We start from the raw sequence: 17,939 nt of genomic DNA, 5'->3' as shown, positions 1-17,939 counted from the left end.
AGCCTCGCGTTCATGCTAATATTGTCACATTATTATATTCTCAAAGTGTGGGGAAATAAAAGAAAGCATATTTGGAAGTTGTTCGTCAGCGAAGAGTTTAATTGAACAAAAAGATAAACCCGTGTTGTGTTTGAATGACATATTCAGAGATATACTCACTATGATGCCATGTTATTATAGTGGATGTTATTGGATTGCTATTTCTAAATCACAATGTCAGCCATGAATGGTGCTGGTCAAGATAGATTGAACTTCAGGCACGTCATATTCTGTTAGGCGTTCATCATCAAGTCAGCATATTTGATCAAATATTCAGAAATCCATAATATGCAAATTAATTGTAGCTCTGTTGATATTGATATCTGTTAAATCCAGAGGCCTTCGAACATTAAGAGGAAGGGTATACCTCATATTTGTGTTACATGAGCAAAATGTGTTTATTTGAATAAAATCATTATTATCAATCAATGCATGGAATAACAGCTGTTTATCATTTGGTCAAAAAGAAATGTTATTTTCAAAATGGTTTTTTTGCCTATCTTTTTTTTAAAAGGCTGCAGGTTCATATCTATTATAGTTCAAATCATACCTCTGAATTGCAGTAATGACTTCTTTCAGTTTAGAGTCTCGTATGTCCTCTCTCTCTCTCTCTCTCTCTCTCTCTCTCTCTCTCTCTCTCTCTCTCTCTCTCTTAAGCCAAAGGAAACAAATGACACATTATGCCGGTGGGCTGACCTCTATAAATAGCCACAGTCCAGCGCCAGTCCAGGTTTGTAAATCTCCATTTTCTATGTGCACATTATAAAGTAAAGAAAGTGTGTAATGTAGTTTGTTAGATGTGTCGTTTTGAATGAATTGCTTGTCTGGGCTCTGCATTATTACCAGCTATGACACAAGCCATGACCGGCTAAAACGTGTCAATCATTTGTCATCAAGCAGGTCGTTGACCTTTGACCTCTGAGATCATCAGTGGATTAACTGTCCATTTGAGCTTTCTGGGACGTGTATTCCCACAGTATCAGTACATCGGTTATTCGCAGTCTTGTTCTGGTTTGTCAATATGTACGTCCCCAACCAATCCTCTGCGATGAGCGTCTTACAAAAACTACAAATCCCCCTCGTGACACGATGACAACCTGACATCCTTCACACGGCTTTAGACAGAAGAAGAATATAAAAGATGATGTATATTGTACCGTGTTTGTAATCTTGATGAAGACCTTTACAGCTCCTAAACAATCCTTAATGCGGGCTCTATGTTGTGGACGGGCTTAAAAGGTTAAAAGTTTAAATTAGCATTTATTGTTTAAAAATACATTGTGCTGGTAATTTTTCATCTATAGTAAAAAAAATATCTTCCAATATATTCCATAACTATCTGTTGGTAGTATTGGTCATGGATGTTACATAAGTCTGCACTTAATTCATAGTCATTCAAAGAGATTTTCACTTAGTTCAGTCCTGTTGAGGTTACTCAGCAAACTGAAGGAGTCAGCTGAGGTTAACCATGACTCACCAACTATCTGCTTCCCCGGTCACAGGGTTCTCCTGCACAAACCCCCGGGTCTGTCAAAACGTGTGAGCCAAGAACAGAGACTAAAGCTTTAATTATGTTCACAACTCTCAAAATATTCTTTCCAGACTCTACTGGAGCTTTGCTGAACGGTTGTTCTCACCCGTTATGGCATTTAAATGACTTTCATGTTTTGCTGAGCATGCTCATCCTCTTAGAGAGTTTGATCAGTGAGCATTGTACAATATTTAGAATTTAACTTAAATTCAAGTCTTGTTTTTATTTACGTTATAATCTACATAACCGACAATAACATCAGGCAGCAAAGCTTTAGCTAAAATGTTGAGTGAGTTGATTGTTCGTCCAAAGCTTGTTTCAACAGGAGACACTGTGCTGCAAGTATTGATTGCCCTTAAACATTTGAGCATGTTTGGGCAGCAATTTAAGCAAATATTAGTGTTCTTTTGAGAGAGAGTCATCAATGACCTGATCTTAAAACTTAAGCTCCTCTGTTGGAAAATGGACATGTGAGACTCAAAGTCTTGACTAAAAAAAGGTCAGAGATACAAACGGTCGGTGAGAGGTTGTACAAGAGTTAAACATCTTGGGGGCCGTATAGCAGGTGATGAGTCATTAGAGCAGCCTCGGCGCTACAGCTCGAGGAAAGCGTGTGTTTGATGTGTGACCATTGAGCCCTCAGGCGATTGTACTTGCTGAGTGTCATACATCTGTGAACAATGTTTCTCTCTCTCCGTCTGTAGACTGAACAAGAACAGAACCGGAGGGTAGCTGATACCATTGTACGTATTTATACATATAAACAACAGATTGTATGTATGTATTGGAGTGTGTGTGTGTGTGTGTGTGTGTGTGTGTGTGTGTAAGAGACGGTGAAGGGGACAGAAAAAAAGGATAGATGTTTTAGTGAGCTTAAGGTAGAGAAAACATGTAAATGAGGCTAAGCTTTTATGAGGCATTTACACACCCATAGAAAAACACCAGGCTAAAGAATGAGTTTTGTAGTTTGCAGGCATGTTTATTTCTATGTGTGGATTTGTATTTACAGTTATTAAAATACATACTTTAAACATACAACTTTTCTCAAGAATAATCACAGTTACCTTTACGTCCATCAGTTAAACGATTCATTTTGAAATCTACTAAGAAAGGTCCATAGAGCTGCAATAACTTATTTTGCCACTTGACGGCAGCAAAAACAACTCTTGAACAAAACCGTGACATTAAACTGACAACCTTTGAGGTTATGGAGCCTGACTTGTTCACAACGAGTTCTTTATTCACACATCTAGCATTTACAGAGCACAATCAATCACATTGCAGTTATGTCGGAGTCCAATATCCTTTCCTCTCTTCCTCTGTTTTCTGTTATCAACTCTCAGGGAAAATCTCTGGCTCTTTAATGACTTAATGCTTCATCTCTGCTCACCAGCTGTTCGGTGCTGCCGAGGTAAAGTGTTGACTGGGTTAATCAGAGCTTTTTCCCTGGAAATGGCTGCCCGTTGCAGCGAAATAAAGCTATGAGCAGGCTGAAAGTGAAACAATACTGTAAATGAAACACCAGACGTAGTTTTTTTAAACAGTCTGATGCTCAGAAAGAATCTGTAGATTACGGTGATAATGATGTTATGGTGCATGACTGTGAGCTCCCTTTTGAAGTCATGATTTTATTCATTTTTACAACAAACATATTGATTATGGTTTCTTTATAGTGGAGACGTATCTTTTTGAAGACATATTTCTTTTAAGTTCCTTTGGCCACTGAATGATCCTGACTGTAAAGGTTTTACCTCATCAATCCTATCCACCACCTAAGTCCATTTCTAAAGACGTGTTCATTGTTCTTTTATAAGAAAATGTTCTCATACATAACTCTACTCTATGAGGGAAGGAAGAAGCAACAGATTCAGCATAAATTCCTCATAAGTAATGTAGATTACATTATTGCCATGTCGGATGGAAAGCCTTAAATAGCCCGTCTAAGTTCTGTGATTTAGAAACAGATGATTAAATGATGAACATAACAAGCACGGATGATAAACTAATCTGTCTCAAACTCACATTGTTGGACCCCTGAGAGAATTCTCTTCTATAAAGAGATCAAAGGTCAAACGCAGAGGGATTTTGTGTCTTGCTCTTGGACACTTCACAAAGGTGTTCACTTGATACTCGACCACATTGAGCTCCAGTTTACAAATGCAGTGCCATTAGAAAGGGCTCACTGACACATGGGCAGCTGTTTATTTTGCTGTGTTAACGTTGCTTCTCTGCCAGCTTTTAACTTTGTGCAGCTACTGGCAAGAAACCGGTTGTCATTTGCTTTACTTGTAAACACCTTGCCAAACATTCCTGTAAGATCAGAATCTAAGAGACACAACACTGATAACACAAGTGAGTCATACACTGCATGAACATACACGTGTATACATATGGATACGTATGCACAGCTTCTAAATGTTGAAATGAACTCGGGGATACGTCCCTCACTCGTTCTCATCTCATCTCTTTGGCACTAAAGACATTCAGCCTCTTTGTTATGGACAGTATAAGAGCGACTGTAACAAGAGTTTCCAGAGGGGAAGTCACTGAATCAGATACACAATGGGCCTCTGTCTATGTGTATGTCTGTATGTGTCTGTATGTGTTTGTATGTGCGCGTGTGTGTGTGTGTGTGTGTGTGTGTGTGTGTGTGTGTGTGTGTGTGTGTGTGTGTGTGTGTGTGTGTGTGTGTGTGTGTGTGTGTGTGTGTGTGTGTGTGTGTGTGTGTGTGTGTGTGCATTAAGCACTTGTATAGATTGTGCTGGACATGTGAATCCTGATTCATTTTCCTCCCTCAGGCTTGAAACCTGATGATAAAACCCCAGTCACACAGGTGAGTTTCCCACTACTAAAGGAAACCACAGGGATGTTTGTAATGTTGCCAAACTATTTGTCAAACTCCTGTTAAACACGGTCTGTGTTCAGATTCACCAGTACATTCACAGACATTTTCTCTGTAAAGCTAAACCCTGAGCTCCTGTTGTAACCAGGGAGGCACCTGCTCATTTGGGCTTGTTTCATAAAGCAGCTTAAATCGACAACTGGGTCAAACCTTTGTGTCTTAGCCTTGAGCTCGACCAGCAACACAGGAGGTGACCCTCTGGCGGGCGGATCAACGTGCCTGGATCGAGAGAAGGTGATTCAGCACAAAAGTCACTGTGCATGTCCAAAGAACAAACCTTTAGCCAAAGAAAAAGTGACGGTTTACGTATCACTAGAGCAGTGTTGATGCTTTAAAGTTTGACATAATTTTGCTTTGGACATCAAAACAGCTTTGGAGTGATTGTTACAGATTAAGTTTTTGCCGTGGAGTCTTATCAAATGCATTTTATTTTAGAGTTAAATCAAATGACATTATGGCTATTTGGACATCCTAACAAACCAAATAACTATAGCTCACGGACTCGTGATTTCAGTGTGAGCAAATGGCTGAAAATCTATGCTGACATCTAGAGCATGGAGGGAGAAATCTTTCCTTTTTCAGGAAGTCACAAGAGACACATACAAATCTGCCAAGTTCTTTACAATCTTTTGATTTATTCTTTATACAGAGTGATTATATAGTACAAAAGAATGCAAGTCAAAGGGTGCATTGTTGTGCATTTGTAATGCTTTAAACCACTTCAGGGAAACATAATACTTGAATACTAAAATGTATCTAACACTCAATCTGATCCCCATTGGGCACAAGCCTAATTAAACTCCTTCAACAACCAACAAGAAATACAAAAGGACAATTTCACGATATTTTACAATATTAATTTGCATCACAAAATTAGCTAAAATAATATAAATCTTGCTTTGTCACACTGTTACGTGTCTCCATTTCAGGGTCAGTGACCCTTCTCACATGTGAGCATAAGCTGGTCCAAAACAGACATGTATTGTAAGAGGATCTGTGAGGGATCACTGCCTCAGCGCCACACGCCGTGTGACCGGTTCACATGCCAATCTGTTCTTATATATTCAAACTATTGATAACCTCTCTACATACATTCATACGCTGTCAGAGTCATATCTATTCCACTACAAAACATTGTGCACAAGAGATATACGGCCCAAAAAAGTCTACCTATGTTAAGAGACCGCAGGGGTCATACATTTACATTCATCTTGTCTGACGATGGGGTGCAAAGGGATGACATCCAGGGGGGGATTCACATGTTGTTTCAGGTGGTGTCCAGGGTGGCTGTCCTGGTCCCTCTGCCTGACAACAACCAATCCAGCTGGATGTCACCCAGTCCAGCTCACAACACAGGCTGGTAGCGCATAACGTCACGGACGACTAATTTCCTTTAGCATTCAAGCGTCATGTACATGATTATATACTAAAAAAGAGTGCAAAGTAGCATTGTATGTTTAGGAGTTGAGCAAAGCCAAACAGATGGGGATTAATTCCTGACTTTTTCCTCTGATGCTCCCACAGAGGAGCACAGAGATAACAGCTGCTGCTGATTGGATTTCTCGCTGAAAATCCAAGCAAAGCAAAGTAACGGTGATTAGAAGTACAGGGCAAATATAACTTTGAAAGAAATCCATTGCATCAAAGACCATTTATGTGTTTGAAGGAATTGGGAACTCTGAAGGGATACTCCCATGATAAGACGAGGAACCCGAGGGAGGGATTGTGGTTCAATGTCAAACAAAATCATCAGTAACATCAAAAGCTGCCTTTCTGTTCCACTGCATCACAAGAAAATAACTGCACTTATAGCTTAAAAGGACTGGCAGTTTTAAATAACAAAATGTATTTTTATACTGCACATACGAAGCCTTAAGGCAACAATCTGTTCATCTCAAGCAAACAAAATCAGAATAAATCCAGAACCAGGATGACGCTGAACTTGAACCACAGTGAGGGGATTATTAGCAATAATGAACAGAAGATAAACTAACAAAATATAAAAACTGTTGGCTTCAATTCCTTCACTATTGTTAGTCTGTTCATATTGCTTTTTATTTAATAATAGGACATTTTGTTTTCTTTTTTGACATTTCAAAGAGCGTTAAGTGGCTTTTTTAAAAATAACTTTTAACTTTCCAGAGTCGGTTCATTTTCTAGGTCTAAGGTCTAACTTTAACCAAAAGATGTGTGTGTGTGTGTGTGTGTGTGTGTGTGTGTGTGTGTGTGTGTGTGTGTGTGCATGTATACGCCCTTGTTCTCCATCCGTCTTATCTAAAGAGGTGGCCCGCGGGCTTGTAGTTCAGTGTGAGTTGGCGGGAGCTGTAGCCGGACACGCCGATCCCCATGAAGCCCAGCAGGGTTGCCATTCGCGCCATCACAGCGCCCTCGCGGTTCTGCAGCACCGTCTGAGCTGCCTGAGTCTGAAAGAGAGAGCAGGGGTCACCACCAGGCTCTGGTCGTGGTGGAGTCCTTAAAGTGGAGAGACCCTGGTGGCACCTGCCTAAATCCCAGTAAGTCTTACCATGAGGGAAAATTCAAGTTTCAATACATCGCTGGAGAATAATCTGACATAAACTGAGCTGATCTGAGACACAGATAATGAGGTTTGACACAGTCCATCTTTTAAAACAAGCACACGCCAGGCTTTATGTTCCTAAATCCAGTTGCAGGTTCCTGGAATACTCAACAGAGTGATTGGGAACATGGAGCTCATGCTATTCCTCTGGAGATCCAATTAAATGGCATTTGGCTCTAGCTGAGGGGCTAAGTGCATCGCTGATTCAAATCCATTTAAAGAGGCTGCTGAAATCCTCTGTCTAAATCCTGCGAATGCACTCACGCAAAATGGGCACTTTGTGTACAATGATGAGTCAGTGCCATCGGCTTAAAACAAGCTGTTAGAGAAGGGACAATTCAATTGGAATGTCTTTTCCATTTATCTTTACTTTTTCTTCAGCAACTTGAGTTGGTTGTCTTGACAATTAATGCAACACCAACGTTTTACTGAAGCAGCGTAGAAGGGGGAATGTGCATGGATTTAGATCCACACAGTTGTTGGAAGCTCTAAGGAAATTTGCTCCGCTGATGTCCAAGACTAATCAGGAATCTATCGAAAGCAGAAAAATTGCCTTGATGCATTGTACGCACCTGGAGGTATCTTATATATCCAGGGGTCAGTCGAGGGATGCGGAAAAACATTGTTGTTGTTCTCTAAAGCACGAGACCACAGGAGAACCCTCCTCAAGCAGCCCTCAGGACTGTCTGCTAAGCAACTTTAACTCTGCGAAGCCGTCTGCGTCTCTCTCCTCAGTCTGCTCCACCAGGCCGAGTGTGTCAGCAGATCTCCCCTGTGCCTGGAAACACAGGTACATACACCTGCACTGTGACGATCTCCCACAAGAGAGACCAGCAGTCCCTACAGGTGGTTTATAAAGCCTTGGTTTCATTGCGTAAGCTGGTCACATGGTGTTGGATTGTGTTTGTGTGGGTTTTTGTGTGCGCTTACTCTTGTGTCAGTGGAGGATTAACAAAGCAGCTGGAGTTGTGGTGGATTAATGTACCTGTGATGCTCTAAATCCGTTGCCAACCCATTATGTTGGGAAGAAGCACACAACCTAATCGAGGGATGGCAAAGGAACGATGTAATGACGTCCGCTGGGAGGCAGGTTAGGATTTATCTCAAATTAAAATGCCGAAACCCATTGAAAAAAGAAACGCAAGTGTGTCAGCGGGCAAAGCAAACAAAACAATTAAGCAAAGTATCACTTACTTAAAAGATGAAGCAGATGAATACATGTGAGCTTTGTCAAAACAACATATTAAACAATTATCTAAATGAAGCCACAGCCACGCACCTTTTAAAATAGATTAAACAATTTAGACAATTTTTTTTCTAGTATTTCCAAAGCGAGGCTGGTTGTGGGTGCTTCTTCTAGTTATCTCTTTGGTGTCAGGAGTTAAGGGTAATGACGCTGTTTCTTCTGAGAAGGATTAAACAGTATCATCGATGATAGCATGCAATGCACTGACACGATGCACTAAGTCACGAAAAGAAGAGCCTTGAACCTTAATAATCCTATTGGATCTACTAAACCAGGCTCAGCGCACACATTTTGTAAAAACACAGAAAAAATGATTAATTTAGCCTGTGGGCAAAAAATGCTTTACTCCACTGTGCCGACAGTCTGGAGCCATAGAGGTTACGCTGACGTCTGTGTCAATGCCTTCCTCTCTCACAGGAAAGCAGAGGCCTATTTTCATGAACCATCATAAAGTACTACTGCGAATAGCCTAATAGTTGTTTTTAAGGGTAGCTTAAATGCCAAGAACAGATTAGCCGAATGGCACAGACATGTGAGACTGATTAAAGGAATATCCAATCACTTAATCACACACACAAAAGACGACACAAATTAAGGTTTTTTAAAATGAGTCCAAGCCACGATTATTTCTTGAGGCACATTAAAATCAAAACTGTATTCACTAAAAAGTGCAGCTTCAGTGGAGACCATGTGTTTTTATTGTGTACGTAGCCTTTTTCGAATTGTTTGCAACACGGTCATATAGCATGAAATTGCTTCTCTTGCATTCATATTTCTTCTTTATGTCACTATTTCATCAACAATACAAAATATGTATATATATATATATATATATATATATATATATATATATATATATATATATATATATATATATATATATATATATGTGTTACATTCAGAACAGTTGAGTAAAAATCGCGATAAAAGCAGGGAACGTAATATTATTGAATAAGTTAAATAAATAAACAATGTGTGGCAATAATAAAACAAAACCCACACAGGCACATGTTTAGACAGTCGTCATATCAGGCGCATCATCACTGCGTGGCATTAACACAGAAAGGACCCCTGAAATCTGTAAAAGCAGAACGCGGGCTAATGTAAACTTAAAACAACGTGTATTTATAACAAACGTATCCATGCAAATTCAAACCCAGCGAGGAAAGCGCGAAATATATGCGGAATTAACGTTTTGTCGCTGCTGTGTGGCCACAGAAGTGAGTGTTTCGTTTGAGCTGCTAGGAACCAGCTGGCTAATTCAGCTAGCTAACAGCTAAAGTTGCTACAGCTGCGCAGTTTCGTTTCACAGAAAACACCGAGAGCACCCACACTGACACGAACCACTCTGTTTACTTTAGCTGGGTTGTTTTCCTGCAATAGTAGTTCTTGGGGAGTGGTATGGACCGACTTTAACTTAACTTTGATAGCTGAATGCTGCTAACTACTACACACCCACAGAGGTAACTTCGTATCTGCAGTGGCTTTTCCTTTCAGATAGGTAACGTTAATACATCATATTGTGACGTGGGGGATCAAGACATAGCTTGTGTTTTATCTAAGGTTGAACAGCCACAGTTAAAGCCTTTTTAAAAACCTAGCTTAAATACATTGAAGCGCTAACTATAACTAGATGTCCCAAAATAACCAAGCGAGACTTGTTGATAATACAACTTGACGATACGTAATGTTATTCGATTACTTCCAACCCGGGGATTTATCACGATTTCCTCAAACAATTTTTCTATCCCAAAACAAACCGCGAACAACCGAGCAACTCTACTCAATTTAAACCAAACTGAGCAGAGCAGACAGTCTGTGGCATGAAGGACTGTTGTTGTGATCGCTGTTGGGATAGTGATCAATTTGTACTTATATTCTGCTTATCGGGCATATGTAAGGAAGTAACCCAATCATGTGTATTGATAGCCATGCACCAGGCAGCAATAATAGCTTGAAATAAACATGTTTTTATATGTACATGTTATCGCTTTGGTGGGCAAAGAGAGGTCAAAGCTAATGTCAAATGCATGCGGTAACCATTAATCAGTTAATTGAGTAATGGTTTAATCTTCTGTCAGATGCGTTTCTCCTGGCACTGCCTACACGCTTTATTGTCATACTTGCTGTTGTTTTTTTGTTGTTAAATGAATTTAGAATCAGTTTCACTTCATGTCTTAATTTCTTTTAGTTTTTTCTATTTTTAGAGCTCTATCTTTTGAAATGTTTCAAATTGCCCGATGAGTGCTAACGCACCTCATCCATCACACATGGAATAACATGTGTATTGTCCTTTCTGCTCTGTGCTAGCCATAATGAAGAGAAGAGCCGAAGCACCGCTCACAGTGGTGCAGGGGACGAAGAGGGTTTGTGAGGAGAGCAGCTCAGATGAGGAGTCTCAATTATCCAGACAAGGTATATATATATATATATATACAATCCTGTTGGTAGAGCTCTCATTTGCCACCTCTGAGAGGGGACCATAAAAAGTGTGCTTGTTTACGTTGGTTTCTCTGTCTGCTCCTGTATATATTTCAATGGTATGTCTGTTTTTTTCCTTTCTAGACTCCAGCCAAAATGATTCCCTCAGTGACCAGGACGATCAGAGGCCAGGGTTTTCCATGCCCTCCATTTCATCCTGCGATGACCAAGACACTGACCCCACACAGGCCGCCTCCAATTTCTCTATGTACAACAGTGTGTCACAGAAGCTCATGGTAATATATGGAGACTGTAACTAACTATCCGTTGGTTCTGTGGGATAATTTGAAGTTGCAGATATTAGCTTCTTAGATTAGGACATTTTTTGCTTATTTAACATTCAGTACAATCTGGATTTTCAGTTTTCTTTCTCTGCCTTTTTTTTCATTTCATACATTTAGGCCAAGATGGGCTTCCGCGAGGGTGAAGGACTGGGGAAGTTTGGCCAGGGACGCAAAGAGATTGTGGAGGCCTCTAACCAGCGAGGGAGAAGGGGTCTTGGTCTCACTCTGCAGGGCTTCCAGGGGGAGCTCAATGTTGACTGGCGCGATGAACCAGAGGTACACACATGCAGATGATAACCATCAGATGTTCTCACTCTAACTGAGTGGATGAGGACACTGCTTTTATTTATTTTTTCCTCCCTTAGTTTACCTCGTTTTCTGTTTGTCTGTGCAGCCCACTGCCGCACAGAAGGTAGACTGGTTCCCAGAATGCACCACAGAGACACCCGATTCAGATGAGCTGAGGGACTGGATGAAAGTTGGAGAGGTAAATACAAATCCTGAACAGACTCACAGAGCTGAAGTATTCACAATGTTCACTGTGTTTCAGCGTTTTGCCTCAAAATGTACACATTTAGTTTTTTAAAATCGTATATTGATTGCTTCCAGAGAAAACTTAAGATTGAGGATGAGACAGAGTTTTGCACCGAAGACCTCCTACACACTTTATTAAGGTGCAAGGTGAGTTACGACATCTTTTATTTTACTACCTTTCTACCTTACACAGAAAAATACATCATCTTAATAGTTCAGCGGTATACTTCTAAGGTTCAGGGAACAGAGGGGGAGTTTAGATAGAAGAAATTTACAGTGAAAATAGACAATGGCCGGAGTACTTGATCTGGTGTGTGTGTGAGTTTCGGGTTAAATTACTTAATTGCTTAAACAGTGCACACATAATAACTCTTAAGCACAGAAAAAACAAAAATAAGCCCAATATGCTGTCTACACAGGACACTACACAACAAGATTAGTTCCTGACGTCTCTGTATGGATCTGTATTTATTCAGTATAATGCTGTTACATCAGACAATCAACTACTCGGTTCCCTTTTTTCTGTCACTGGATTGTGCTGAACGAGAATGTCGAGGGACTTTTCTTTGTGTAAAACCACTGTTTCTGATGGATGTTCAGACTGTGTTTGACAACCTGGAAGGTGAGGAGATGAGGAGAGCGCGGACACGTTCCAACCCGTACGAGACCATCAGAGGAGGTATTTTCCTCAACAGGTCAGTTAACCATATGTGTGTTAGTAAATGATAATATTGTATGAAGATACGTATATCTAACTTAATGTATTTTGCTAATTTTAATATTTTCTACATACTTTTAAATGTGATTCGTATGTAATATAAATTCAGTGAAAATAATAATAATAACCCTTCTGTATTCAGAGCAGCGATGAAGATGTCCAACATCGACCATTGCTTCGACCAAATGTTCACCAACCCAAAGGACTCACAAGGGGTGAGTGAGTCGTTTAGAGTAGCAGCTGATGTGTGTCGAGGTGCTCGTTATGAACGCATGCTGAGACGAGCCTCTCTCACGACGCAGAGACCTCTGACGAAGGACCGCGAGGGGGAACTGCTGTACTTCGGCGACGTCTGCGCGGGGCCCGGCGGCTTCTCGGAGTACATCCTGTGGCGGAGGCGTTGGCATGCCAAAGGGTTCGGCATGACGCTGAAAGGGCCCTGTGACTTCAAGCTGGAAGATTTCTTTGCGGCGCCGAGTGAGCTGTTTGAGCCTTACTACGGTACGCGCACGGTCCCGCCCAGGAGAACGCAACCCTGGTCACGCCTCAAGCGATGAAGGATCCAGCGAACGGCCTGACCTTTTTGCCTCGTCCGCAGGTGAGGGAGGGGTGGACGGGGATGGAGACATCACGCGGCCCGAAAACATCACCGCCTTCCGAAACTTTGTCCAGGAGAGTACAGAAAGGCGAGGACTGCACATCCTCATGGCGGACGGGGTGAGATTATTTCACGTACTTTAAACCGCAGATAATGTTTTTTAGCTTTTCATCATCGAACAGAACGTCGGGTCACATATTCCTGCTCTTGCTTGCGGTGAGTTGAACGGAGATGACTTCCTTTGCTAGGGGTTCTCTGTGGAAGGCCAGGAAAACATCCAGGAGATCCTGAGCAAACAGCTGCTGCTCTGTCAGTTCCTCACGGCCCTTTCTTCCCTCAGGACAGGTTTGTGTGTACATGTGCATGGATGGATGAGTTACCTAAGTAGTATGCATACCTGTTCATATATGCATCATATCTTAATTCCTCAGCGGGTGCTACGTGCCAAGAAAGTGTTCACTTCCTCGCAAAGCCGGGGCAGCAACGCCTACATTCTCAGTCTCCTCACACTCCATTTTTTTACCTATATAATCCGGCTCTAATAAATAAGTATAACATCAGCAAAAAATGTAAAATCCCCAGCCATTCTTTCAATGGATGCCATGTTTGCTTTCCAGACTTGTTTTTTCATTTAACAATTTGTCATGCACGCCGTAAAGATCATTGCCATCGAGATTCCAATTCCAAACATCCAAATATCCTGTAGTTCTTCCCTGCATTGTAGCACGCACCGAGGAATTTATGCTTTAATCGACGTGCAAATATTTCCCTTTTTTAAATAGTTGATTAATTATATTTTTTCTCCTCAAGGTGGTCACTTTGTCTGTAAGACGTTTGACCTCTTCACTCCCTTCAGTGTGGGTTGTGTGTACCTGCTCTACCTCTGCTTCGAAAGAATCTCTCTCTTCAAGCCCGTCACCAGCAGGCCGGCCAACTCTGAGAGGTACGAGGGGCTATTCGTATATTTTAAAACAATATAAACACTATCGTGAAAAGACTTTTGACATCCGTAATCAGCATTTTACCTCACATGAATCCTCTGATCAAGCTTTTGGCAAATATCTTTTCACGCTTTGGGTAACTTTATTAAAACAAGCAGCTTCTCAATGTCATAAATGAGACACTGCCTCGGTTGCATCAGTTGAACTCGTCCCGCCCGCAGGTACGTGGTGTGTCGCGGACTGAAGCCCGGCTCAGAAGCCGTCAGGGAGTACATGTTCAGAGTCAACCTGAAACTGAACCAGCTGAGGAACACAGACCGCGACGTCACCGACGTGGTTCCCCTGAGCATCATCAAGGAAGACCTCGACTTCTACCAGTTTATGGTCAACTCCAACGAGAGGTGAAGACACGCCCGGGCCACAATGTCACGGTCATAGTGTTTCCAAACCAGTGGCTAAAAGAGCTCATGTTAACTCTCATTGCAGCCTGTGTGTTGTCCAGATCAAAGCCTTGGCTAAGATCCACGCCTTTGTCGTAGACCCGTGAGTGACCTTTGGTGTACTTGTCTATGTGCACACTCTCGTTCTCTACATCTCCTTTGCCGTGTAGCCGTGACTGATGGCGTTTATGTTCACAACTGACTGAGTGACCTTTGTTCATGCAGAACCCTGATGGAAGCAAAGCAAGCAGACATCAGAAAGGAGTGTCTGAAACTGTGGGGGGTGAGTCGAGAAACTTGATATGGGACCAAAAGAGAACTAATGGAAGGGACAGTTTGTTGATTATACAGCGTCTGTTTATTAACAGGTCCCGGACATGGCCAGGGTCACGCCGGCCTCCTCAGACCCAAAGTCCAAATTCCACAAACTGATTAAGGTTAGTAAATAAATCTTGGATTTAAGAAGCCGTACTGGGAATAAGTTTATGCAGATGAATATGTTTTGTCACAGAATTCCATTTGTTAATAATGAATATAAAATAAAAATTCATAACATTTCCCAAATCTTGTCAATGGTGATACATTTCTCTTAAATTTGAGTAACAGGAGACACTTGAAGAGTTAACTTTGTCTCTGCTGTCGCTGTACTTTTTGTTGCACCTCAGAACTCCGACGTGGAGTCGTTCCAGTGCAAGCTCACACCTCTTAACTCCACTACACTCGAGAAGCTGCGCCATATCATGGACCACAGGTGCATTGTGGGAGGCGGGGAGCAGATCTTCCTTTTATCTCTCGGGGTGAGTCACTAAGAAGCACAAAAGACTAAATGATTTTCTTGAACTTGATCTTTTTTCAAGATTTTCTGTATTTGAAATGAAATAGCCCTATTAGTCTGTTACCTTTTTTAAAAGCATGTGATTGAAGCATTCTTCATATATTGGTAAATATTATATATATTGGTTCTCTCCATTCGTTCTCGGCATGCAGAAGTCTCAGATATACACGTGGGATGGGAAGATGCCTCCGCGCTGGAAGAAACTGGAAAGTTTCAAGCTCGAGCTGCCTAGAGACACACTTCTAAGTGTGGAGATTGTCCAAGAGCTGAAAGGCGAGGTGAGAGGGGAACTGATGAAATGTGTGAGCTGACGTCCCGATAACTTGAAGCTGGGCTCCATTTCTTTTCATTCTGACATAATAATAGTTCTGATGAGATGATGTGATTTAGTTGTTTGTTGTTAAAACATTTTGTTTGATGCTCATGATGATGGGTTTTAGATGTTTGAAGGCATTTATTTGGTCCTCAGGGCAAAGCCCAGCGTAGAATCAACGCGGTTCACGTAATGGATGCACTGGTGCTGAATGGCACCGACGTAAGAGATCAGCACTTCAACCAACGGTAGGACAACGTCTCCTTTAACCGCTTTCATTCATTTACTGTAAAGTCCTCTCACTTTGAAGCATAAACACATACATATATATAGAAAAAAAACGTACATGTATTGTAACACAATTTACTTTTAATACCGGTTTTCTTTAGTTCCGTAAATAATGCCCATTGAATGTCCAGGATCCAGATGGCGGAGAAGTTTGTGAAGGCAGTGGCCAAACCCAGCAGACCAGACATGAACCCCATCAGGTATTCATTTAAATGAATTTAAACCTTCTGAATAACGGTCCACAATGCAGATCTGATGCGGAAACTTGAACCCTCCAGTTTACGTGAATTGAGAATAGATGTAAGTTTAATGGTTAAATTAATAATTCACAATTCTATATCCAGTGATTTTTCTTTATCTCCTAAAACATGTCTGGATGACGTAAACGTAACACCTTTCTTTTCCTAAACAGAGTGAAGGAGGTCTACAGGCTGGAAGAAATGGAGAAAATCTTTGTCAGGTACAACAGGACGACCAATGGGCAACATCATCTATTTAATAACAGGCCACACTTGATAAGGATGTACTTCATGTTCAGGATTGTCTACTCTCTTTTCTCCTCGTCTAGGCTCGAGATGAAAGTGACAAAGAGCTCTGGAGGAGTCCCACGTCTGTCCTACACCGGCCGAGATGACCGACACTTCCTCCCCACCGGCCTTTACGTCATTAAGACAGTTAATGGTGAGTTGGTTTTGTGCATTCACTGTCAATGAGCAGCTCTTCAATTTGTCTTGCAACTTCAAGTTGTTTTAATAATGTCAAAGGTGACTTACATTTAATTTAATAAGTCTCCTCCCCCTAACCCGTCCCTCAGAGCCGTGGACGATGGCATACAGTAAGAACTCTAAGATGAAGTTCTTCTATAATAAGACCACAAAGACCTCCACCTATGAAATGCCGCCCAACTCTGCTGCCCCCTTCAAGTATGTACAATCTTCTCCGCACATATTATTAAAACGAGAAACTGACAGTTCTAGAGTGGCGGTGAGAGAAACCGTGTCTGTATATAATAAAAGCATTGATGATGTTGTGGCTGAAATTCATCTTTTTCTCCATCCTCAGTGTTTGCCACTCGGAGCGGCTCTTCTGGGCCTGGGTGGATGGGGTCATAGTTCATGATTCTCAGACACGGATGGACCATGAGAAACTGTCCAAAGATGATGTTTTGTCCTTCGTCCACCAGAATTACCAGCAGTGAACCGCTCACAGAGCCCACGGCTTCCATCAGCTGCAACCTACACGAATAATTCACTACATTGTGGAGGATTTAGAGGCTCAGAAAAGGTTATCATACAGTGCATTAATTGATATCTAGTAAAAGAGGGATCTATAAAATAACGCTTAATTAATACATCTATCAAAACATAGGTCAGGACTGTCATAAAAGTTCAGCTTTTATTGATCCCTGTTTTTTATAATCCACCTAAATATCAATTACGAAACTGTTTATAACTAAGGCTCTCATGTGGCTTAGAGAGGTTGTAACTGGAGTTATGGAGCTCAACGGATGAGCTGTTTGTTGCTATTTCCAGTGGGAACATTTGGACTTTTCATGAACCACTTTCTGCTCTTTCCGCCCTCCTCGGCTCTACGGATTGTAAAGAACCGCTTTCTCCTCAGAACAATACGGCGACAAAAGCCGCTGCCGTCGTGCCCGCGTAGGATTGCATGTCCCCTTACAGCTCCGCCCGCCGCATCCGCCCTTTGGACGATGCTAGAAAGAGAGACGCGTTTTAAACTATGCAGCCATATATGTAAACACAGTCTCACTTGCCTTGCTCTACAAGCGCGTGCCGCAGAAGCGTGAATACAACAAACATGTTATTCACGTTTTGATTTATCCCCACCATCGCTTCAACATTAATTTCGGTTACAGGTGTAGAAGGTTTTTTTTCCACTCATAAATTATCTAGTTTGTGTGCGTGCGTGCGTGTGTGCGTGCGTGTGTGTGTGTGTGTGTTGCACATCTGGAAGGTGTCCTGGTTTTAGGTTGTTTTTACTCCTCTTTGTGGTCTCACCTCATAACATCTTGACTGTGGTTTTCTTAAACTCTGCCAATTGCTTATTTGTTTTTGTAAAGTTATCAATCCTTTATGATGTAAATAATTCAAATGTAGTAAATAAATGGGAGATGTTCTTCCCAGAAATAACTTTAATTGCCTGGTCCTATTTGATCTAGTCAATATAAATGATAATAACCACACGCGAAGC

General features: G+C 41.4%; 1 protein-coding gene across 3 annotated transcripts; it reads left to right on the top strand.

The window, feature by feature from the left end:
• Nucleotides 1-9,349: 9,349 nt before the first annotated feature.
• Nucleotides 9,350-17,879, top strand: cmtr1 (cap methyltransferase 1). Of its 3 annotated transcripts, none has more exons than XM_037449532.2 (24): nucleotides 9,350-9,516; nucleotides 10,607-10,711; nucleotides 10,862-11,013; nucleotides 11,179-11,337; nucleotides 11,456-11,548; nucleotides 11,671-11,742; nucleotides 12,196-12,290; nucleotides 12,456-12,528; nucleotides 12,616-12,814; nucleotides 12,912-13,030; nucleotides 13,160-13,256; nucleotides 13,722-13,854; nucleotides 14,074-14,253; nucleotides 14,339-14,395; nucleotides 14,518-14,575; nucleotides 14,661-14,729; nucleotides 14,958-15,089; nucleotides 15,280-15,405; nucleotides 15,597-15,688; nucleotides 15,860-15,928; nucleotides 16,141-16,188; nucleotides 16,297-16,409; nucleotides 16,543-16,651; nucleotides 16,791-17,879. In XM_037449532.2, the coding sequence occupies exons 2-24, from the start codon at nucleotides 10,612-10,614 to the stop codon at nucleotides 16,924-16,926; spliced, it is 2,481 nt and encodes an 826-aa protein (XP_037305429.2). In that variant the 5' UTR covers nucleotides 9,350-9,516; nucleotides 10,607-10,611; the 3' UTR covers nucleotides 16,927-17,879. The 3 variants fall into 3 exon arrangements, with proteins under 3 accessions (XP_037305429.2, XP_037305433.2, XP_037305432.2); XM_037449536.2 differs by lacking the exon at nucleotides 9,350-9,516 and adding an exon at nucleotides 9,528-9,759; XM_037449535.2 differs by lacking the exon at nucleotides 9,350-9,516 and adding an exon at nucleotides 9,528-9,797.
• Nucleotides 17,880-17,939: the final 60 nt, after the last annotated feature.

The sequence above is a fragment of the Pungitius pungitius genome, chromosome 20, assembly GCF_949316345.1.
Source record: "Pungitius pungitius chromosome 20, fPunPun2.1, whole genome shotgun sequence".
Classification (NCBI taxonomy): Eukaryota; Metazoa; Chordata; class Actinopteri; order Perciformes; family Gasterosteidae; genus Pungitius; species Pungitius pungitius.
The sequence above is the reverse complement of the archived record's forward strand: the minus strand, read 5'-3'. Positions and strand labels throughout refer to the sequence as shown.